The sequence below is a fragment of the Exophiala mesophila genome, assembly GCF_000836275.1.
Source record: "Exophiala mesophila strain CBS 40295 unplaced genomic scaffold supercont1.4, whole genome shotgun sequence".
NCBI lineage: Eukaryota > Fungi > Ascomycota > Eurotiomycetes > Chaetothyriales > Herpotrichiellaceae > Exophiala > Exophiala mesophila.
In genome coordinates this window covers 3,768,799-3,787,454 of record NW_015622507.1, presented here as the reverse complement: position 1 = coordinate 3,787,454, position 18,656 = coordinate 3,768,799, and the positions used below count along the sequence as shown (strand labels likewise).

The window sequence follows — 18,656 nt, the reverse complement described above, 5'->3', positions numbered from 1 at the left end:
AATCGCTCCGGTATAAGCCTTGTCGAATCCCAACGTTTCATCTGCACGTCATGCGCTGCTTTGTGACCCTGAGTTATCTGGTTGTCATTTATTCTGTCTTCGCATCGGAGTGGGTATTGAGGCCTTGTTCCTCGCAAACATGTAGTCGTAGAGACAGAACAGCCTTGCATAGTATCAACAGTCCAATATGGATTAGAGAGAGGTGTGCTTGTGTTCGGAATGTCAGGCGTGTTGATCGTTGATGCTGGAACCTGCAGCAAGTGGAACAACAAATGTGGATCTGCAGGCAAGCGGCAACGTCACATGGTATTTTTATATGGCAGGCACGACAGGGTATTGACATTGACAACTCAACTCTCACCCAGTGACTCTAATTGAGACAAACAATACTCCCTCACCCATACAAATTCACTGCTTGTCCCTGGTATCCAAGGGCCAACTCATCTCATTTGATATCTTGTCTATCCCACGATTGCATATATTTGGCTGGCTCACAAAGCAACCTGCCCAAGCAGTCGAATTTACCCCCTCGCCATCGCCGCTGCCTTTCCTCCCACCAGCCAGTCAACCAACGCAACTTGTTATCCTTACATTCTCCTGATCAGTCTTTGTAATAACACAACCCGTCGATAAGCCTCAAATTCAACCCCAAACCCACCAAAACATTCACCTCAAGACCCCGACCCAAACCTAGCGCCTCCGCAAGACGTCCAGATGCGGAACCCATTGGTCCCTCATCCCTTCTTGTCATGACTGCGACACTATCGAGCCTAGAGCGTCAACTACGCCAGGCTCTGTGTGATCTTCCTAGCAAGTTCGGCTACCATTATTCCGAAACTGCCAAACATGCTCTCCTGAGCGACCTTTTCTGGGCTCTGACCAACGATCGCCCCGATTACTTCGATGCCCTCTTTCCCAATGGTCTTCCAGAGTCACACAAATTGCAAGATGCTCAGGGTTCTCAAGAGAATGCAGAATACACCGCAGCTGCTAGGGGCCACCCCTGTGGGCATATCTTCAAGATGGGCGAAGCAAGTTATCACTGCAGCACATGCACTGACGACACGACTGCCGTTCTTTGTTCCCGCTGCTTCGTCTCTAGTGACCACGAAGGCCATCAATACACCATTGGCATCAGTGCAGGCAACAGTGGCTGCTGTGACTGTGGCGACGATGAAGCCTGGAAGCGACCTGTCAAGTGTGCCATTCACACCGCAATGGAGCCCGTGGAGACAGACCAATCCCCCGCTACTCTCGTCCCCCAAGATCTCCAAACAAGCATACGGACAACGATAGCCACCGTGCTAGACTACTTTTGCGATGTTATTTCTTGTTCCCCGGAAAATCTGCGCATGCCCAAAACCGTAGACTCCGTCACCCAGGATGAGATTAGGAGTCGCTTAAGTCCCGAGCAATACATCTCAGGCGACGAGATTGAGACCAATCCCGAGTTCTGCCTGACCATCTGGAACGATGAAAAGCACACAGTTCGCGAAGTCCAGTCCCAGGTGTCCAGAGCATGCCGTGAGCGGGAAAGATTTGGCCTGGCCAAAGCCGAAGAAGCACACGAGGTCGGTCGCTCAGTGATTCGACATTCCCGTAACCTGGAGGAGTTGACTCAAATGGCCAAGATCATCGAGGAAATCAAGATCACAGTCACCATTCGATCCTCGAGAGATACATTCCGAGAACAGATGTGTGGCACCATTATTGATTGGCTTGCAGATATTGCTTCCTGCACGGTGGCAAACGATAGTCACATTTTACGACGCACCATCTGTGAAGAAATGCTTCAGCTGTGGAAAGTTGGCAGCAAGGCCTGGAACGCCCAGGTAGGGAGAGAAGAGCTGGATGATCACGGCGATGAGGATGATCGCGAGTTTCGACGAAGACATCGTTTGAGGTTTTTCGATCCTATCCAGTTTGCCATGCAGAGAGCCATTGCCGCCGAAGCTCTGGAAGAGGACGGACCAAGTGACCCAGATAACGACTCGGTTGTGCTTGATATAAACGAAGAAGAAGATGAAGAAGATGACGACGACAATGGCGACGATGAGCCTGATCAAGAAATGAATGACTTTATTCTTCGAGCTGCCGTCTTTGAGGTTGCCGATTCGGTTCATGCCCTAGCTGATCAGCCCGGTGATACCGATGCCACGGATGATGCAGAAGAAATGGACACGGATGGTGATGGAGACAATGACGGTGATGCCGAATTTCTTGACGTCGCTGAGAGAATGGATACAGACCGACCCTCTCCTTTACCACCGCCACCACCACCAATTCTCCCCTCTCCCGCAGCCGCTCCCCAGAACTTGGGTCCTGACGGCAATGCCAACTACCGCACCATCCCCAGAACACCTCTCGCATCTTCGCGTGTCTCAGACGCTCATCTCAGCGCCCCCAACCACTGGCTCGTTCTACCTCCTACCCAAGAATCTCACAAGTCCGATCTACCTGTCTTCGAGGACCTGACCAAAAACATCCGAGTAGATTCCATGATTCTGTTCGACCTGCGCTTGTGGAAACTTGCGAGAACTAGCATTCGAGATTTATTCATCGGCACCTTGGTCAACATTCCCCAGTTCAAACGCATCCTCGGTCTCCGCTTTTCCGGACTGTACACAACCCTCGCCCAACTGTATCTGGTGGCAGACCGAGAACCAGACCATTCCATCATCAATCTATCCCTGCAGCTACTAACCACACCATCCATTACCGAAGAGGTCATTGAACGCGGGAACTTCCTAACAAACCTTATGGCCATACTATACACATTTCTCACTACTCGCCAAGTTGGATTCCCGAAGGATCTCAATCCAGCAGCTACACTCGGCTTCGACGCAGGCTCTGTTGCCAATCGCCGCTTGTATCACTTTTTCTCTGACCTCCGCTATTTTTTGGGTTCGTCGTTTGTGCAGTCCAAAGTGCGCACCGAGCCACAATACCTCTTTCAATATCTTGACCTCGCAAAACTGTCTCAAGGCATTTGTCCCAACGTTCGTGCGGTCGGAGATCACGTCGAATATGAAACCGACGCTTGGATTAGTGCATCCCTTCTGACTCGAGATATCAACAAACTATGCCGACAGTACGCCGAGGCTTACCATGTGTCTAAGTCAAGTGACGCCGCAGCTATCGAAGCGACTTGTGAGGCGATTACTCACGCGGCGGGAGTTGCAATAATAAATTCTATCGGCCTCGAGAGGGGCAGGTTCAGTTCAGCCGAGATCAAAGAGGCGATTCAGTTCCACCAGGTCGGACCATTTGGAGGCGTGGCTTCCGAGACCTTTTCTGTCGTCAAATTTGCAGTAGAGACTGGTTCGCTCAGTTTCCATCACCCTCTCCACTATACACTGTCGTGGCTTCTCGAATGCGGTAAGGACGCACCGGGATCTGTCACTGCGCTGAGAGAAGCAGCCAAGTCGGTCATTACTCACCTCCATGAGAACCCCGTACCTTTCCGTGATACCGCGCTTAAAAACGTTCTACAAGACGTCGATGATGCCCTTCTCGCCACATTCGACTACCCTCTTCGCGTATGTGCCTGGCTTGCTCAGATGAGAGCAAATCTATGGGTTCGAAATGGCATGAGCTTGCGGCACCAAATGGTCCAGTACAAGAGTGTGGCGCACCGAGATGTCGGTCACCACCGTGATCTGTTCCTTTTACAAGTCGCGCTTGTGACGTGTGACCCAGCCCGCGTCCTCGCATCAATTGTCGATCGTTTCGGTCTTACTGGATGGTACTCAAATAATTTCACATCATTGGACATATGTGAGGATCACCAAATGATTGATCTAGCCGAAGATTTTATCTACTTGTTGATCAATTTATTGTCTGATCGAGACGCACTCGTCTCGGATCGCGAAGATGTCGAGTCCCAGTTGCTGGCTGTACGAAAGGACATTGCACACACTCTGTGTTTCAAAGCACTATCGTTTTCAGATTTGTGCGCTCGCCTGACTGAGCGTGCACAGGATCACGAGCACTTGCAAGATGTACTTGACGAAATGACGAGGTACCGTGCTCCAGAAGGACTGCACGACTCTGGACTTTTCGAATTGAAGGAAGAGTATCTGCAAGAGCTCGATCCCTACAATTCTCATTTCACAAAGAACCAACGAGATGAGGCGGAAAACATCTACAAAGAATGGATGGCAAAGAAACTCAAGAAGTCGCCCGAGGACATCGTTCTGGAACCAAAATTACGCCCTATCCAGTGCGAAGGTTATCGTGATCTCTGCGCGATTGTTCATACCCCGTTGTTCGCTACTATCGTCCACAAAACGCTCTTCTACGTTGCAGTGGGCTACAAATCGAAGAACGGTGTCCAGACGACCCGTGTCGAGGCATATCTTCACATTCTTCTGCAATTGGTGCTCATCGCAACATTGGAAGACTGTGCCAGGCCTGCAATTTCTGAAGACCAGCAGTCTTTTGTGCGCAACGCGTTGTCCATGACCCTCGATGGCCCAAGTGGCTCCAAAACCACGACTATCGGGCTTTTGCATGATATCTGGCAGGCTGACCATTTCAGCTCTTGCAGAAGCAAAGTGCGGCACATCCTGAGATTGTTCAACCAGAAATTGCCACACGAATTTCTAGAGGCCACCAAGAGCTTTTCAGCCCCTGCTGGTCGGTTTGATACTGCCTCTCCGGCCAATGTGGAAAGTGAGATCGAGGCGAAGAAGAAGCAAGCACTCGAGAGAAAGGCGAGAGTGATGGCACAATTCCAACAACAACAGCAAAGTTTTATGGATAAACAAGGCGTGATAGACTGGGGCGATGAAGAACTGGACTCGCCTGACGATGAATTACCACGATCGACCGAGGCTCGGCATTGGAAATATCCTTCGGGCCTGTGTATACAGTGCAGAGAAGATACAACAGATTCACGGCTATATGGCACATTTTCTATGGTCACCGATGCTCATGTCCTTCGACAAACAAACCTGGCCGATGAGGACTTTGTGGGAGAACTCTTCAACATGCCCGAGCACATGGATCGGTCAATTGAACATATGCGACCATTCGGCGTTTCGGGAGCCAACCATGTCAAGATCAAGCGCCTGACGACGAATGGAAAGGAGGAGACGGTAGACTATCAAGGTCTTGGAAAGGGATGGCCACACGGACATACAATGAACGGCACCGTGTCGACAAGCTGTGGTCACATTATGCATTTCAGCTGTTTTGAGAACTATTTCCAATCAGTCGCTAGGAGACACACTCAACAAGTGGCCCGAAATCACCCAGAACGGATTGTAATGAAAGAGTTTGTCTGCCCTCTATGCAAAGCGTTGGCCAACACATTCTTGCCCATCCTGTGGAAACATACGCAGCAAGCTTATCCTGGACCTTTGTCAGTGTCTCAAGACTTTGAGTCCTTCATGGTTGGAGATTTCTCCCAGTTTATTCCGTCATCCAGTCCAAGCCACGAACACCAGTTCCAGCATTCGGCATCACTGATGTACCGCCGAACGTTGACCTCGTTTTCCAATACCTCACTCTCACCTGCCATTGCTCGTTGGCAAGCTGGAGAACTGGTGATAAGCCCAACGAGCTCTTCCTGGAATGGTCCCGAGCTAGGGGCTTTCAAGGAACTTGCTAATATCTACACTCGACTACGAGAGTCATTCACTGTGGTTTCGCGCACAACCCGGGAGAAACACTCAAGCGAGACCTCCTACCAGCATCCGCTGAACCAATACCATCTCCTGGTGGAAACACTCGGGAACACTATAGCGTCGGTGGAGATTGGACACCGTGGTAGAGAGGCCGACTTTGGGACGTCGTTATTGACCAGCGTGCCTCAACAGACTTTAAGTCATCTTCAAATTCTGTCATCGACATTGAGGGCCTACGCAGCGGTCGGCCCATTGACTGAGCGTGCTCCGGCAGTTGAATTGCATTTCAGAAAGCTGTGTGAGAGAACCGACCTACAACTCGCTGGTAAAGCGCAAGCTCATTTCCAGGAGGACGAAGCTGCGCCACCATTGCTCATTGTTGACGGATTTCAGTTTCTTGTACAAATGACGATGGTGTTGTGCCCGATTCGCAAATTGGAGCTACGGCACGTTTTGCAACTATGCTTAACGGCGGAGCTACTTCGAGTAGTTCTCGCATACACACTTAACCCTGCGGCTTTGATCAAAGCTAGCGCATTGCATGATCAAGCAGAGTCGGTCCTTGTCGGTGATGCAATTAACGATGCCCGAGCTACTCAAAGTCTTGTCAATTGGCTGGGAAAGTTATTGCAGGATTCAGGTGCCGAGTCGTCAGACTGGGCATTCCGTGTTCGACTGTTCTCAGATCAGATGTCGCCTCGTGCTGCAATGAGTCTGTACAAGATGTGTAAGGCATACGCGCTGGCGTTTTTGCGAAAATCGGCCATTCTATTCCATGTCGCTCACGGGATAGATTTTCCCATTACAACGGGATCCGAGGCTGGGTTGCCGGAGCTTGATCGTTTGACACATTTCTTCCAACTCCCCGACCTTGGAGCCATGTTGGGTGTTTTTGACGAGTATTCTGGTCACCATGAGTTGAAGATGTACGCGACAAGCTGGATCACTGATGCATGCAACTACGCGAAGATTCTACACATGAATGCCCAAATTCGATCAACACTTGGCATTCGACTGTTACACCCTGCGCCTCTGGAGTTGATTGGACTTCCGAAGTTTTTTGATGTACTCATGGAAGAATCTCACAAATGGAAATGTCCAACAACTGGCAAGGAAGTTACCGATCCGGCTCTGTGCCTGTTCTGTGGGGAGATATTCTGCTCGCAGACAGTGTGCTGCCTAACTAAGGAATTCCGAGGAGGTTGTAATGCGCATCTTCAGAAATGCTCAAGTCCAATTGGAATGTTTCTGTTCATCCGCAAGTGCAACGTGGCACTGTTGCACGTGGTTAAAGACCCCAGAGCTGTGGACAATGATCGTGAGAGAGCAAGCCGTGGACTGCGGCCGCTGACATCGAGTGCTCTGTCCTTGAGTCATGGCTCGTTCTTTCCGGCACCGTACTTGACCAAGCATGGAGAAACGGATTCAGGGCTTCGATCTAAGCATCAGCTGATTTTGAATCAAAAGAGATACGACAAGTTGTTGAGAGACACATGGCTGATGACGAATGGAAGTGTGTGGAGTACAATTGCCCGAAAGCTAGAAAGCGAGGTCAACGCCGGGGGATGGGAGACATTGTAACATTGCAACGAGCGAAGCTATTATCACTTGATGGGACATTGTGTTAGGACTCATGAATGTCGAGTATTCAGAATATTGAGGCGGTGTCCTTGCCGATATCCTTGTTATGTTAGAGATAGATGAACGACAGACTCTGAGCCTGTGCTTGGGGACAGCAATTCCAGAACCTTCAGAAGTATGAGCGTGTCTGGTTGGAATCTTTCCCCTCCGTGCCGTCATAGCGCCGACCAGCCGAGATGTCGTTGGCGCCATTGGAAGGACGCCAATATTCATGATTCCAGCCTGAATGTGGATGGCGCACTGTGATTGGTCCCCCCCTCGGCGCTTATGTTATATCACAACGTGTTTCACTTGTTCTTCACTCGTTTCACCTTTCTTGCACCCTCTCATCAACCTTTGTCACAATTCGTTGTTGGGAATTGTTAGCCCAGCTGTCCGGTCTACTGCTGCGGTCCTGACCGTCGTGCAGGGCAGTGCTTCGTGGGCCAGTTGCTAGGTGGCGGTGTTTGACAAAGGTTGGACCAGCATTCTGAGAGGTCAGCCACCACAAGTCATGGAGATGATGATCATGCAGACGCCGTGCGCAGTGCAAGAATCATCTTAAGGTAAGCGTCAAGTCTTGAGGGGTGATAAGTGTGTTCTTTTACATATTGTCCTCGTCGTCCTTGTTGCTCCTTCGAATATATCTACACCGTCCGTTACCACGATTGTCTGTCTCTGCCATCGTGAGTAAAGACTCTGATCTTCTGCTCATCAACCCATTCGCCATATTGAGTCTCTTGTTCCGCAATCTTTCTTGTCACACGTTCCACCTATCACTTAATCACGGCTACCATGGCCGGTCCATCACCCCGGCCGCTCTTCATGGCCCCATCTCTATTCCTCTTCCTATGTCTTACATACTTCAAGTCAACACATGTTCTCGCACAGTCCGGTGACGGTGGCACAGCCGAAGGAATTCAGCCGGGGAGTCTTGGTGCCGATTCAGATGAACAAGCGGAGGCAGCGGCCTCGGGCCCTGACACAGGATCCGCCCACCTTTCACATGGCGCCGTCATCGCCATTGCTGTTGTGGTCAGTTTAGTGGTGGTGCTAGGAAGTAAGTGCTCTACCTTGATATTATTTTGCTCTTGCCTCCCTTTGTCTATCAAGACCCACATTTGGACACTCCAAGGCTGACTCGAGATGTTCTTTACAGCAACCATGACGATACTATTCTTCCTCGCCAAGAAACGACAGTGGAAAGTCCGAGAAGGCATTCGTCGATCAGCGCGAAAAGTCACCAACGCGGTCAAAGCCGTGGCCACCCCGCTGACTCCCAAGAAAATGACATTTTCACCTGTCGAGAAAAAGTTACACGATGACCAGACGGAGAAGAAGTTGAAGAGAGCGAATCGAGAACTCCAGACCCAGAGGGATGTGGAAAAGGGTCTGGGAATAGTAGGTGGCGTCAAGGTCGAGGAATCAAATATCAAAGGAAAAGGTCAGACCGGTGTTTCGCGGGCTGGCTTACATGGTATTAGTGGTGGCAGTGGCAGCAGTACCACTACCGTCACGACTGTTTCTTCCACGATGGATTTGTCTGGTGGAGACGACGGTACAGTGCCGTCCAAGTCCAAGTCCAAGTCAAAGCCCAAACCTCCCAACGTCACGATTCCTTCCTCGACTGTTCGGTCGGACAGTCCCAAGACACCTATGTGGAAGAAAGTGTTTGGTCGGTAGAAATAGGATTGGGAATGGTATGTATGAATGCAAGTACTGAACTGGACGTGTGATGGGAATTGTATGATTATTTACTTGTATGTGAAGAAGTGTGGGTCCATCTACTCCACTAACAATGGGAGGAGTTGAATTATGGGCGTGGCAATTATTTGAGGGAACTAGATATCTTAACTGGACTACTCAATATGATCGTCTTCGTAAAAGAGTTTGCAAGACCTGCATGGTTGTTTTGTGGGTTGTATGAACTTGAGTTGTCTATCCTTGGATGTAAGGTGTATCCAACATACCGAGAGCCTTGTGTGCCGAGGTAAGTACCTACTAAGTACCTGATTTACCCCGAAATATAAACGATCTATTCATTCATCCGAGTCTCGCAAAGTCATAGTATCGTCCCTATATTCACCCATTGAATCCATTATTATACCATGTCGTCACCGTCATTCACTTGCATCATCTACGAGGTTTCTGAAGATGGCAAGGTTGCCACCATAACGCTAAATCGACCCCAACGGTTCAATGCCATCGTACCTAAACTTCCAGTCGAGATTCGCGCCGCCGTCAGGCTCGCAAATTCAGACAACAAGATCCACTGTATCGTCATCAAAGGAAATGGAAAAGGGTTTTGTGGTGGCTATGACCTAGAAGTCAGCGCTGAGGCAGCTGAGCGAGGAGTGACTGGTGGCAGTCAGGATGTGAGCCAGGGTTACGATCCATTCATCGACTACCAATTGATGAAAGAGTACACCGAGTGTTTCGCCGAGCTCTTCCGAAGCCACAAACCCACAATTGCACAAGTTCACGGTGCAGCCGTCGCTGGAGGAAGTGACATTGCCCTCTGTTGCGATCTAGTCGTCATGGCTGACGATGCCCGTATTGGATATACTCCTACCCGAGTATGGGGATGCCCATCCACCGCCATGTGGACGTATCGTCTAGGTCCTGAAAAGGCAAAGAGAATGCTATTCACTGGAGATCTGATCACAGGCAAAGAGGCCGAAAGGATGGGTTTGGTTTTGAAAGCTGTCCCCGCAGATCAACTTGAACACACTGTCCAATTGCTAGTCAATCGTATCAAAACTGTCCCAGTAAATCAGCTGTGGATGCAGAAAAGAGTCATCAACAGTATCATCGAAGGATCAGTGGAGCGGAGTCAACAGCTGGCTACTATCTTTGATGGCTTGACGAGAAACTCACCAGAAGGTGTTGCCTTTCAGCAAACGGCCGCCACGAAAGGCTTCAAGACTGCTATTGCTCAGCGAGATACTCCTGGACGGACACCTGAATATCGTCGTATCTGGAAGAGCTCACTCTAGATCTCTGATCTATACCACACAGTCACGTGTCTAGATGATGAAGATGGGTAGGAACGATGGTGATGGCAAGAGCTCTTCCTTCCCTCACAATCCCTTCCTAGTTTTCGACTTTCCAGATGCAGCTTCACCTCTTTTTTCTGTTCTTTTGTTCTCTACAGTCACTTCATATTCCAGTCGTGGCCCTGGCATAAGCAAAAGTCTCGAATGCTGTTATACAGAGTTGGGTTGTGATCTCTCTTTTGTCCCTGGAACCACATTTGAGGCCGAGATCGTGCCGTTTGTGATGCATTCAGCCATGATGACCAATATACCCAAACCTCCTACCTCGCCTCATTCACCAGATGGCCCCAACGAACTACCTGGTACCGGCATCGATGAGCCTGCATTACTTCAAGACACTACTAGTCCTACCAATTTTCAGCTCTTCGAAGGGAATGAGAAGCAAGAGCTGAATCACCACGCCAATGCAGAAGAAGTAGAAGATGGTTCGGACGCACTTCAGGAGACGCCTATGGCAAAGTCACTTCTTTCCAAGACTTTTAGCACCAGTGTCACAGAACCGTCTCTACTACAGAATACCATGCATATCTCTCGGCCTACGAACCATGATTCTGGTATTGGTTTCCTGGAATTTGCATTTCTGCCGAGGCAAGCCCCAAAGCCAACAAGTTATGCCCACCAACGCACACACACTGATAGACCGTCCATTGTGGATGACAAGCAGCCGGAAGGCAACAATGCCAATGCAGGCTACATCCCTGCTCACGTCCCGTGAGTCTCCCTCACTTCAAGGATTGGCCCTAAACACTAAACCCTCACAGTGCGGAACATGTCCAGCCCGTGACAACCGAAGAACATACTCTCACCCTTGGAGAACCCAATCTACAAGACACGAGTCATCATCCTCGAGTCCTGGGAGCAAGCTTTTGTCCCTCGAATCTGTCAAGACCAACACCCGCAATATCTGAGCATTGCTCATCCGACAAAGAATACACAGTCGATGAAACCATTCAACAACCGGCTCTTGAACGCCCCGGAGGTCTCCCTCCCATGACGGCTGATGCGTTCAGCACGGTGAGTGCCGATGCTGAACCAAGATCTTCTCCCATGGCCGACAAGCCTACAATCTTCAAAGACATATCCAGGAGGGCTTCCGAGGCAGCAGATGCTCCTCAAATCTATACTCCAAGAACAGTGTCCGGGACTTCTCGTGGGCGAGCGGTTTGTGATTCGCGAGTGTCGAAACGATCAAGACAGCAGCGTTTTCCGAAGACCCAGCCTTCTCATACAAACACAGGAGCTTTTGCGTGTGCACCACCGCCGTCTGAGGAAGACTTACTCTACCTTCTCATGGCTCGTGCCAGAGAAAACCACCAGAAGAACACAACATTTTTAGAACTGCAGGAAAGTTATGCTGTCTTACACGCAGAAAACAAGGAGCTACAGACCGAACTTCATCAAGCTTCCCAAGCATACATAGCATCTGATGAGAAACAAAAAACCATCAGCGAGCATCTTGAGTGCTTTAAGCAAAAGTACTACAAGCTCAAAAAATGGGCAATCGAAGCCAACGCCGACTGTCTAGCTCTTCAAACACAATCCAACCATCTGAACCGTTCGATCGCCGAGATATCACAGGACAAGGATACCCTGAAGACCGATATCAAGCAATTGCAACATTCCCAGGAGCATGCATCCTGTCAGATGACGGGCCTCCGGTCATCGATCGTCGACATCAAGACTTTAGCACAAGAATCTCTAGAGCAATCGTGGAAAAATGAAGGTCTTATCATGGCCAAGACTGAACAACTTCGGAGAGAGCAAGCGAGAAGCGAGAAACTCGAGGGATACATCTCTCAGATGGAACGACACAAGCGCTCCTATGATAATCGATACCAACAAGACAATCAGCGGGTCAGTGGTCATCTAAAAATGATCTCTGAGGCTGTAACAATGCTCAAAGATAGCTGTCATTCCTCAAAAACAGAACACGTCAAACTCATGAACTCTCTCGCACGGTGTGAAGCATCTCTCACCCAGGAACTAGCATCAAAGTCAGATCTGTCACACCTCCAAGACCAGCTCGTGGATCTGATCAAGTCAGTTGAAGACAGTCCACTGATTCTATCTGCAGCGTTGCATTCACGCTTCGATTCCTTGGAGCAGAGTTTGGATGCCACTTCCTCTCGTCTCACTTCTGCCCAACAATGTCATGCAGCAGATGTCGATAATCACCTAAAGCAACAAGCATCAGAAGCAACTACAAGCATTGATATTCTGAAACAGGTCCTGACTCAAACCATAGGCAACAAAAGAAGCATCAAACGGCTGGCTACTGATCGCACTCAAGAGCAGCTGAAGAATCTTACGGAGCAACTCGAAACGTGCCAACAAGAGCTTCAGAAGGTCAATTCAGACGCGATAGCCTTCGAATCTCGAAAGGAAATTGACTGCGCAAGGATCAAATCCCTTGAGATGCAACTCAATGTTGCAATGACAGCCGAAAAGGGTGCTAGGCAGGAAGTTGAAAAGGCACAAAATGAACTCCATGCCATGAAAGTGAGCCGAACTGATGCTCTGACAAAGGTATGGGCCATCTTCTATGTGAAGGCGAAAAGCAACTAAAGTCTCCTGTAGTGTGATGAGCTTCAAGAGGCACTCAAACAAGGTGTTGATAAGAATGAACAGTCCGCCGCTCAACTTCAGCTACTGAAGTCACAGAAGGACATCTGGGAGACAAAGGCGAGGACTTTCGAATCCGACTTGACAAGCTCTCGACAGGTGTGCGAAGCGACGAAAACTCGACTTGTTGAGAGCGAGGCTAGAGTACACACCGCAGAGGCTCAATTGAATTCCTTGTCCAAGATACAGCATGACCTCGACGCAGCCAATTCCACCATCAGTGCAATACGTCTTGAAGAACGCTCGTCCAAAGAGCATGCCGCAAGGCAGGAAAAACTTGCAAAGACACTGACCTTAGAAGTACAAGATCTGAACTCGCAAGTGACAGCTCTGCAGAAACAACTTAGCGAAGCAGAGGCACTTCACAGTGTGATTGAGGATCTAAAGGTAGACAGTCAGGCCAAGCAAGATCTACAACTTGAAGTGGGTTTAAAGGAAGCAGAGATCTGTCAGCTCGAGCAAATGTTATGTGAATCTCGGGAAACACTCGAAAAAGTGGCCGAGCTTGAGCACAATAACAGCCGTTTAAGAGCTGCAGAGTCTGCACTCATTGATGAATTGAAGGTTGCTCGTGAACTAGGCCGCCAGAGCGAAGAACTTACAGAAGCCATCAACGCAAGAGACGTAACAATTGAAAAACTCAAAAGGGAGGTAGCAGAGTGGCCTACCATGCAAATGCAACTTTCACAGTTGAAGGAGGAGGCTGATCGGAAGAATCACCAGATCGCGCTCTTACAAAGTCAGATTCGAAGTCAAGAATATCAAGCTGCCTCCGTTGGAGCCACTGAGATCGTCCCAACAGCCCATCCCACAATTCCACTCAAGAGAGCAGCAGATCGTTCTAGTTACAGCTTTGGCCCGAAACACATACAACGAGTAAACGCTTTTTTACACGAAGATGAAGACCCTATCCAAGCCACAGGCCTGATCAACGATACGTTTCCGGACCAAAGTCAGGCAGATTTGCGAGAGCCTCAGAGCACATTCAGCATCATCACAGAGACGCAGCTGGAGTCTCAAGAGATTTTCAAGGAGATGCCACCAGAGTCCTACCCCAAACAGAAGACTGCGCCCTCGCTTGAGCTGACTGCCAACGGAGGAGTGTCCCCTTTGACAGAAATCGATGACGAACTCCTGGACGCTATCTTGAACATGACTACTCCTTTGACCGAAGCAACACCAGTAGCACCTGACACGCATCCCACGAATCCGACCTCGGCCCCTGTGGACAGTCAAGGTCTCAAACAGCGACCGGCTTCGAGCTCATATGGTTCGATTGATCAGATGCTTTTGGATCACGGCACACAATCTGATACCACGAGCAAATCACGTTTGAACCAGAGCAATTCATACTACCTCCCTGACTCGGCAATAGGCGATGCCAGAAGTCGAGAAAAGGTGAAGAAGACCTCTCCGAGACGACTCCGCAGCTCACATTTAGCGAGAAAAGATAAGATGGCGGGGTCTGAGGAAGGGTTTGATTTTGAAGTCGACCGAGTGTCTACTCCATCGCGGCCACGTGAACGTCATCAACCTAATTCTGCGGTGAAACGACAAGGAGATCATCAAGAGGCCACTGTCACACCAGACCAACCAACCAAACGTGTCAAGAGAACATCGGCGAATGGGAAAGGCAATGGTGCTAGTAATGTTCAAGTCGATGTGAAAACCAGCAAGAAGAGCCCCAAAAGGACTATTCTCACGTTTCGCAGAAGCAGTATTGTTGGCACCAATGCGCCTGCTCCGGACAGAAATCCAAAAGGAGCCAGAGCTGCGAAGAAAGGGTCGCGCCAGGACAAGTACTCGGCCAGATTTTCTGCAGCTACATGAGATGTTGATGAGTGCTCCCAGGGAATGTGCAGCAGACACAATTAAGTGTAACAGACAAGAGAACTATTCAAGAGTATATTGCCATCTGGGGTGAAGAAGTGCATGGGAGACATCACATTCAGGTGATATGGTACAACGAGTATGATGTTTGTGGAAGGTTTGAAAAGATTCTAAAAGGTGAAGCAGGACATGGTGAATGTATCCGTGGTGAAATTATTTCTATCTATCATCGGAGATATCGTACACTATTAGTATAAAGACTCGATGATCACTGTATCTTGGCCTGGATCTTGCCGTCAAGTTTGAGGCGGATGAGGCGGCCCAAGCGAAAATAATGTTGAGGTATTGCACGCCCCTTGATTGAGACTCGTCATCTTCTCTGTGCAACTCCTAATGTCCCAAACCAATCAACTCCACAACCAGTTGATAAACCTCGTCACTCTCTCACACCTCATACGAACAACCATCCTTCTCATCTTCTCACCCAATGTCTGAGAAAGGTAGGAAGGTATTCAAGCGTGAAATGAACCACCCAACAAGCATAAACCATGGTATAAGACATAGCAATCGCATGCTGAACAATATTCAGAGGACAGCCGAAGGTAGCAGCGATGGCTAGGAGTGGAAGGAAGAAGACGAGGAAGTCGTGATAGCCGCGCCGTGTCATTAAATAGTTGACCTTTGAGTATGGTCCACGCGTTGAGGTAGACATTTCTGTGGTTGTGGACTTTGGCGGCGGGAGGTGGGAGGTGGGTGAATGGATGGGTGAATGGATGGGTGAATGGATGGGTGAGTGGTTGAATGGTTGGTTGTGGTCTGGAAACGGGATGTTGTCGAGCCAGAATCGGCTGTTGTTTTGAGAGTTGAGATATTGGGTGGCAGGGAAAGAGGAAAATGGTGGTCCTTAGTGCAGAAGAGATGTTGATGGGTGATAAATGGTCGGGTAAGTGTGTGTTTGTAAATGATGTTGTATGTGGTTGATGATGTTGTTCGAGGCCTTGACGCAGGAGCAGCAGGATGATGATGGTGATGATGATGATCAGCGAGAGAATCATGTCCTTTTTATTGGGACAGTATTGAGTATCATCGCGCCTGCCATCTCAGCTGGTAGTAGTGCTGTATTGCGCCTGCCTTGTTGGAGAAGGCCAGTCTGTCCGTCCGTCGTCTCATTCATTGTCTTTAAATATGATTAATGGTAAGGGTGCCCGACGAGATCTTCCATTTGTCTCCTAACATGGACAGGCTTTCCGTTGACCTCGTTTCTTCTTTCCCACCGACCTGCCGTTCAGTCTAGTCGTGATCACGACCATGACCGAGGAAATATTTGTACCAATTGACAGGTACTGACTGTGTGACACCTTTTCTCTTTTACCGACCACCACGCTTCTGCTCCAAGAACAATACCTGTCTCTTAACCACCGGATCGTACTTCAACATACTCAAAGGTCGGGAAGTTCGTGGACGGATCAAGGTTCGGTAGTAGCCAGTCATGGCCATGCTGAGCAGACGCACAGCGATGGTACGGGATTTTTCTGGGGTGTGGTGTTAGCTTTGAATGGGGAGTTTGAGGGATTTTGACGTACGTTTCTTCGCCATTGGAAATGTTCGGGGGGAAGAGAGGGTGATGGGGAATTAGTTGTTGTACCGTTGAATTCGGAGAAGTGCTGCGAGAAATTGTTGCTGCTAGCATCCGAGAGAGGTCGCGGCGATGGGAAATGAGAGCAAGCTGTAAATGCCAAGACTGGATGACCTTTTTAGGATTAGTGGGATTATGACTGGGCAGATCCACCTCCTCCGACCTCCGACATAACTTAGTATATAACATCATCTCTTCTTCAACGCCCATCTATATCTGTTGCTTCATCCACTTACCTCAAGACCTCAAGAAATGGCTCATCTACTCATAAAGTCTGTCTAATGATAGATGAAACTTGATGTAATTAGCTCAACTCACTCAGACCCTTGTCGTCAACCCACATCCAACGTGACGCAATCTCCAGATGACCCTCGGCGCTATCGGCACGAAGCCCGCGATCATCAACAACCCCTCCAAACTCTCAAATACTAAACTTTGCCCTGGTTTTTTTGGCGTGACTCACATGTCTATATGACTTGTCTATATGATCTTATTATATTTTGATTTCTTTTCATTGACACCTCCTCATCTCCATGAACCACCATGTCTCGTCACGAAAGCCATCAGCTCCAATCTGTGGACTCTCCTCAAACAGGTAGGACAGAAGTAGAAATCGATCAAGTCATGTTATCAGAAGGATCACCTCCTCGCTTTCAGGATGATTCATATAAAAGAAAAGCTTGTGTCCTTACTGGATCCTGTTTGTTACAGTTACCGATTTGGGGTATGCTCCTGTTTCTCGCGATTCATTCCATTCTCTCCCCCACATAGACTGAGGTACTAGGTACTGACCTGAACCAGGTTTCTCAATGAGTTATGGCATCTTTCAGGAATACTATTCCAACTCATGGCCACTATCCGGCTCGAATGGCGGTACAGGTGTCATCGGAACAACCTCCAATGGAGTCATCTACCTGTCCATGCCCATCCTCTTCTCAGCACTGAGTACTCGCCACGCCCGTCTCCGCTATTCAATTGCAATAATAGGCGTGGTTCTCACAGCACTAAGCTTCTTACTGTCCTCATACAGTAACAAAGTCTGGCAACTCATCCTCACCCAAGGAGTTCTGGCCGCATTCGGCTCAGCCTTATTATACAGTCCTACAACCCTCTATCTCGGCGAGACATTCACCAGCAATCATCGCGCGGTGGCATATGGAGTAGTGCTATCATCGAAAAACATCGTCGGATCTGCCTGTCCATTTCTTCTCCAAACCTTACTCGACCAATACGGTCTGCGTATCACAATGCAGATCTGGACCGGAATCGTCACCCTCAGCAGTCTCTTGTCACTATTCCTCTTCCTCTTCCCGCTCTCCCACCTCTCTACCACCACCCATCCATCACAACCCCACCATCCCCGTCGCACAGCCTGGTCCTTCCTCCACCATCGCACCATCTACATCTACAGTGTCGCCACACTAGTCCAATCCTCCGGCTATGGAATTCCTCAAACCTATCTCCCTCTCTACGCGCATTCCACCACCCATCTCTCCCGCACCATGGCCACTCTGATGCTCACACTCTTCAGTATTCCTGGAATCGTCTCCTCCTCTTTCTTCGGCTACCTCAGCGACAACCCCTACCTCCCCTGCTCCGCCAGCACCGTCACATTCATCTCGTCCGCATCATCCGGCCTCGCCGTCTTCCTCCTCTGGGGTCTGGCCCCTGCATCCTCCACATCCTCTGCGAGTAGTAGCATGCCGTTACTGTTGGTGTTCAGTTTGATTTTCGGCTTCTTCGCCAGCGCGTACAGCGCGACGTGGGGGGCCGTGATTAAACAGATGGAGCGCGAGGCAGCGGACCGGAATGAGGCCGTGGATCCAGGTGTGGTGTATGGATTGTTGAATGGGGCGAGAGGTGTGGGGTATGTGATGGGTGGGTTGGTGGGTGTGCCGTTGTTGAAGAGCAGTACGAGTGGAATTGGTAGTCGTGGTGGTTATGCCACGGAATATGGTGCGTTGATTGTTTTTACAGGCTTGTGTCTTGTTTTTGGTGGGTGGAGTGTCGTGTGGAGATGGAGATGGAGGTTGGGGTCTAAGTGGATGGTGGGGAAATGGAAGAAGGGCAATATGAATGCGAACTTTAGGGTACTTACTTGTCAACGATGAGAGGTGGTGGGTTGGGTTGGATGGGATGGGATGGGATGAGATGAGATGGATTTATTTGATGAGTAGAGGGGAGGGGAGGGGAGGGAAGGGGAGGAGAGGAGAGGAGAGGGGATGTGGAAGGATATTATCACGGTGCTGGGAACGAAAACGT

At 49.4% G+C, this 18,656-nt stretch overlaps 5 protein-coding genes across 5 annotated transcripts; 3 read left to right on the top strand and 2 right to left on the bottom strand.

Annotated features, from left to right (window-relative positions):
- Positions 1-354: 354 nt before the first annotated feature.
- On the top strand, positions 355-7,503 carry PV10_06440 (uncharacterized protein). The gene has a single exon (XM_016371235.1). It carries the CDS (start codon positions 750-752, stop codon positions 7,209-7,211), a length of 6,462 nt encoding a protein of 2,153 aa, XP_016223528.1. The 5' UTR covers positions 355-749; the 3' UTR covers positions 7,212-7,503.
- A 3,038-nt stretch (positions 7,504-10,541) lies between these two features.
- On the top strand, positions 10,542-14,758 carry PV10_06439 (uncharacterized protein; the record flags this gene model as incomplete). The annotated part of the gene is made up of 3 exons (XM_016371234.1): positions 10,542-11,017; positions 11,068-12,832; positions 12,884-14,758. The coding sequence occupies 3 exons, from the start codon at positions 10,542-10,544 to the stop codon at positions 14,756-14,758; spliced, it is 4,116 nt and encodes a 1,371-aa protein (XP_016223527.1).
- A 1,368-nt stretch (positions 14,759-16,126) lies between these two features.
- PV10_06438 (ribosomal protein L33) lies at positions 16,127-16,354 on the bottom strand (the record flags this gene model as incomplete). Its single annotated transcript, XM_016371233.1, has 2 exons — positions 16,127-16,290; positions 16,342-16,354. 2 exons carry the CDS (start codon positions 16,352-16,354, stop codon positions 16,127-16,129), a joined length of 177 nt encoding a protein of 58 aa, XP_016223526.1.
- Positions 16,170-16,604, bottom strand: PV10_06437 (uncharacterized protein; the record flags this gene model as incomplete). The annotated part of the gene is made up of 1 exon (XM_016371232.1): positions 16,170-16,604. The coding sequence occupies one exon, from the start codon at positions 16,602-16,604 to the stop codon at positions 16,170-16,172; it is 435 nt and encodes a 144-aa protein (XP_016223525.1).
- Positions 16,605-16,623: 19 nt separating this feature from the next.
- On the top strand, positions 16,624-18,574 carry PV10_06436 (uncharacterized protein). Its single transcript, XM_016371231.1, has 2 exons — positions 16,624-17,118; positions 17,196-18,574. Exons 1-2 carry the CDS (start codon positions 16,938-16,940, stop codon positions 18,503-18,505), a joined length of 1,491 nt encoding a protein of 496 aa, XP_016223524.1. The 5' UTR covers positions 16,624-16,937; the 3' UTR covers positions 18,506-18,574.
- The last annotated feature ends 82 nt before the right edge of the window (positions 18,575-18,656 follow it).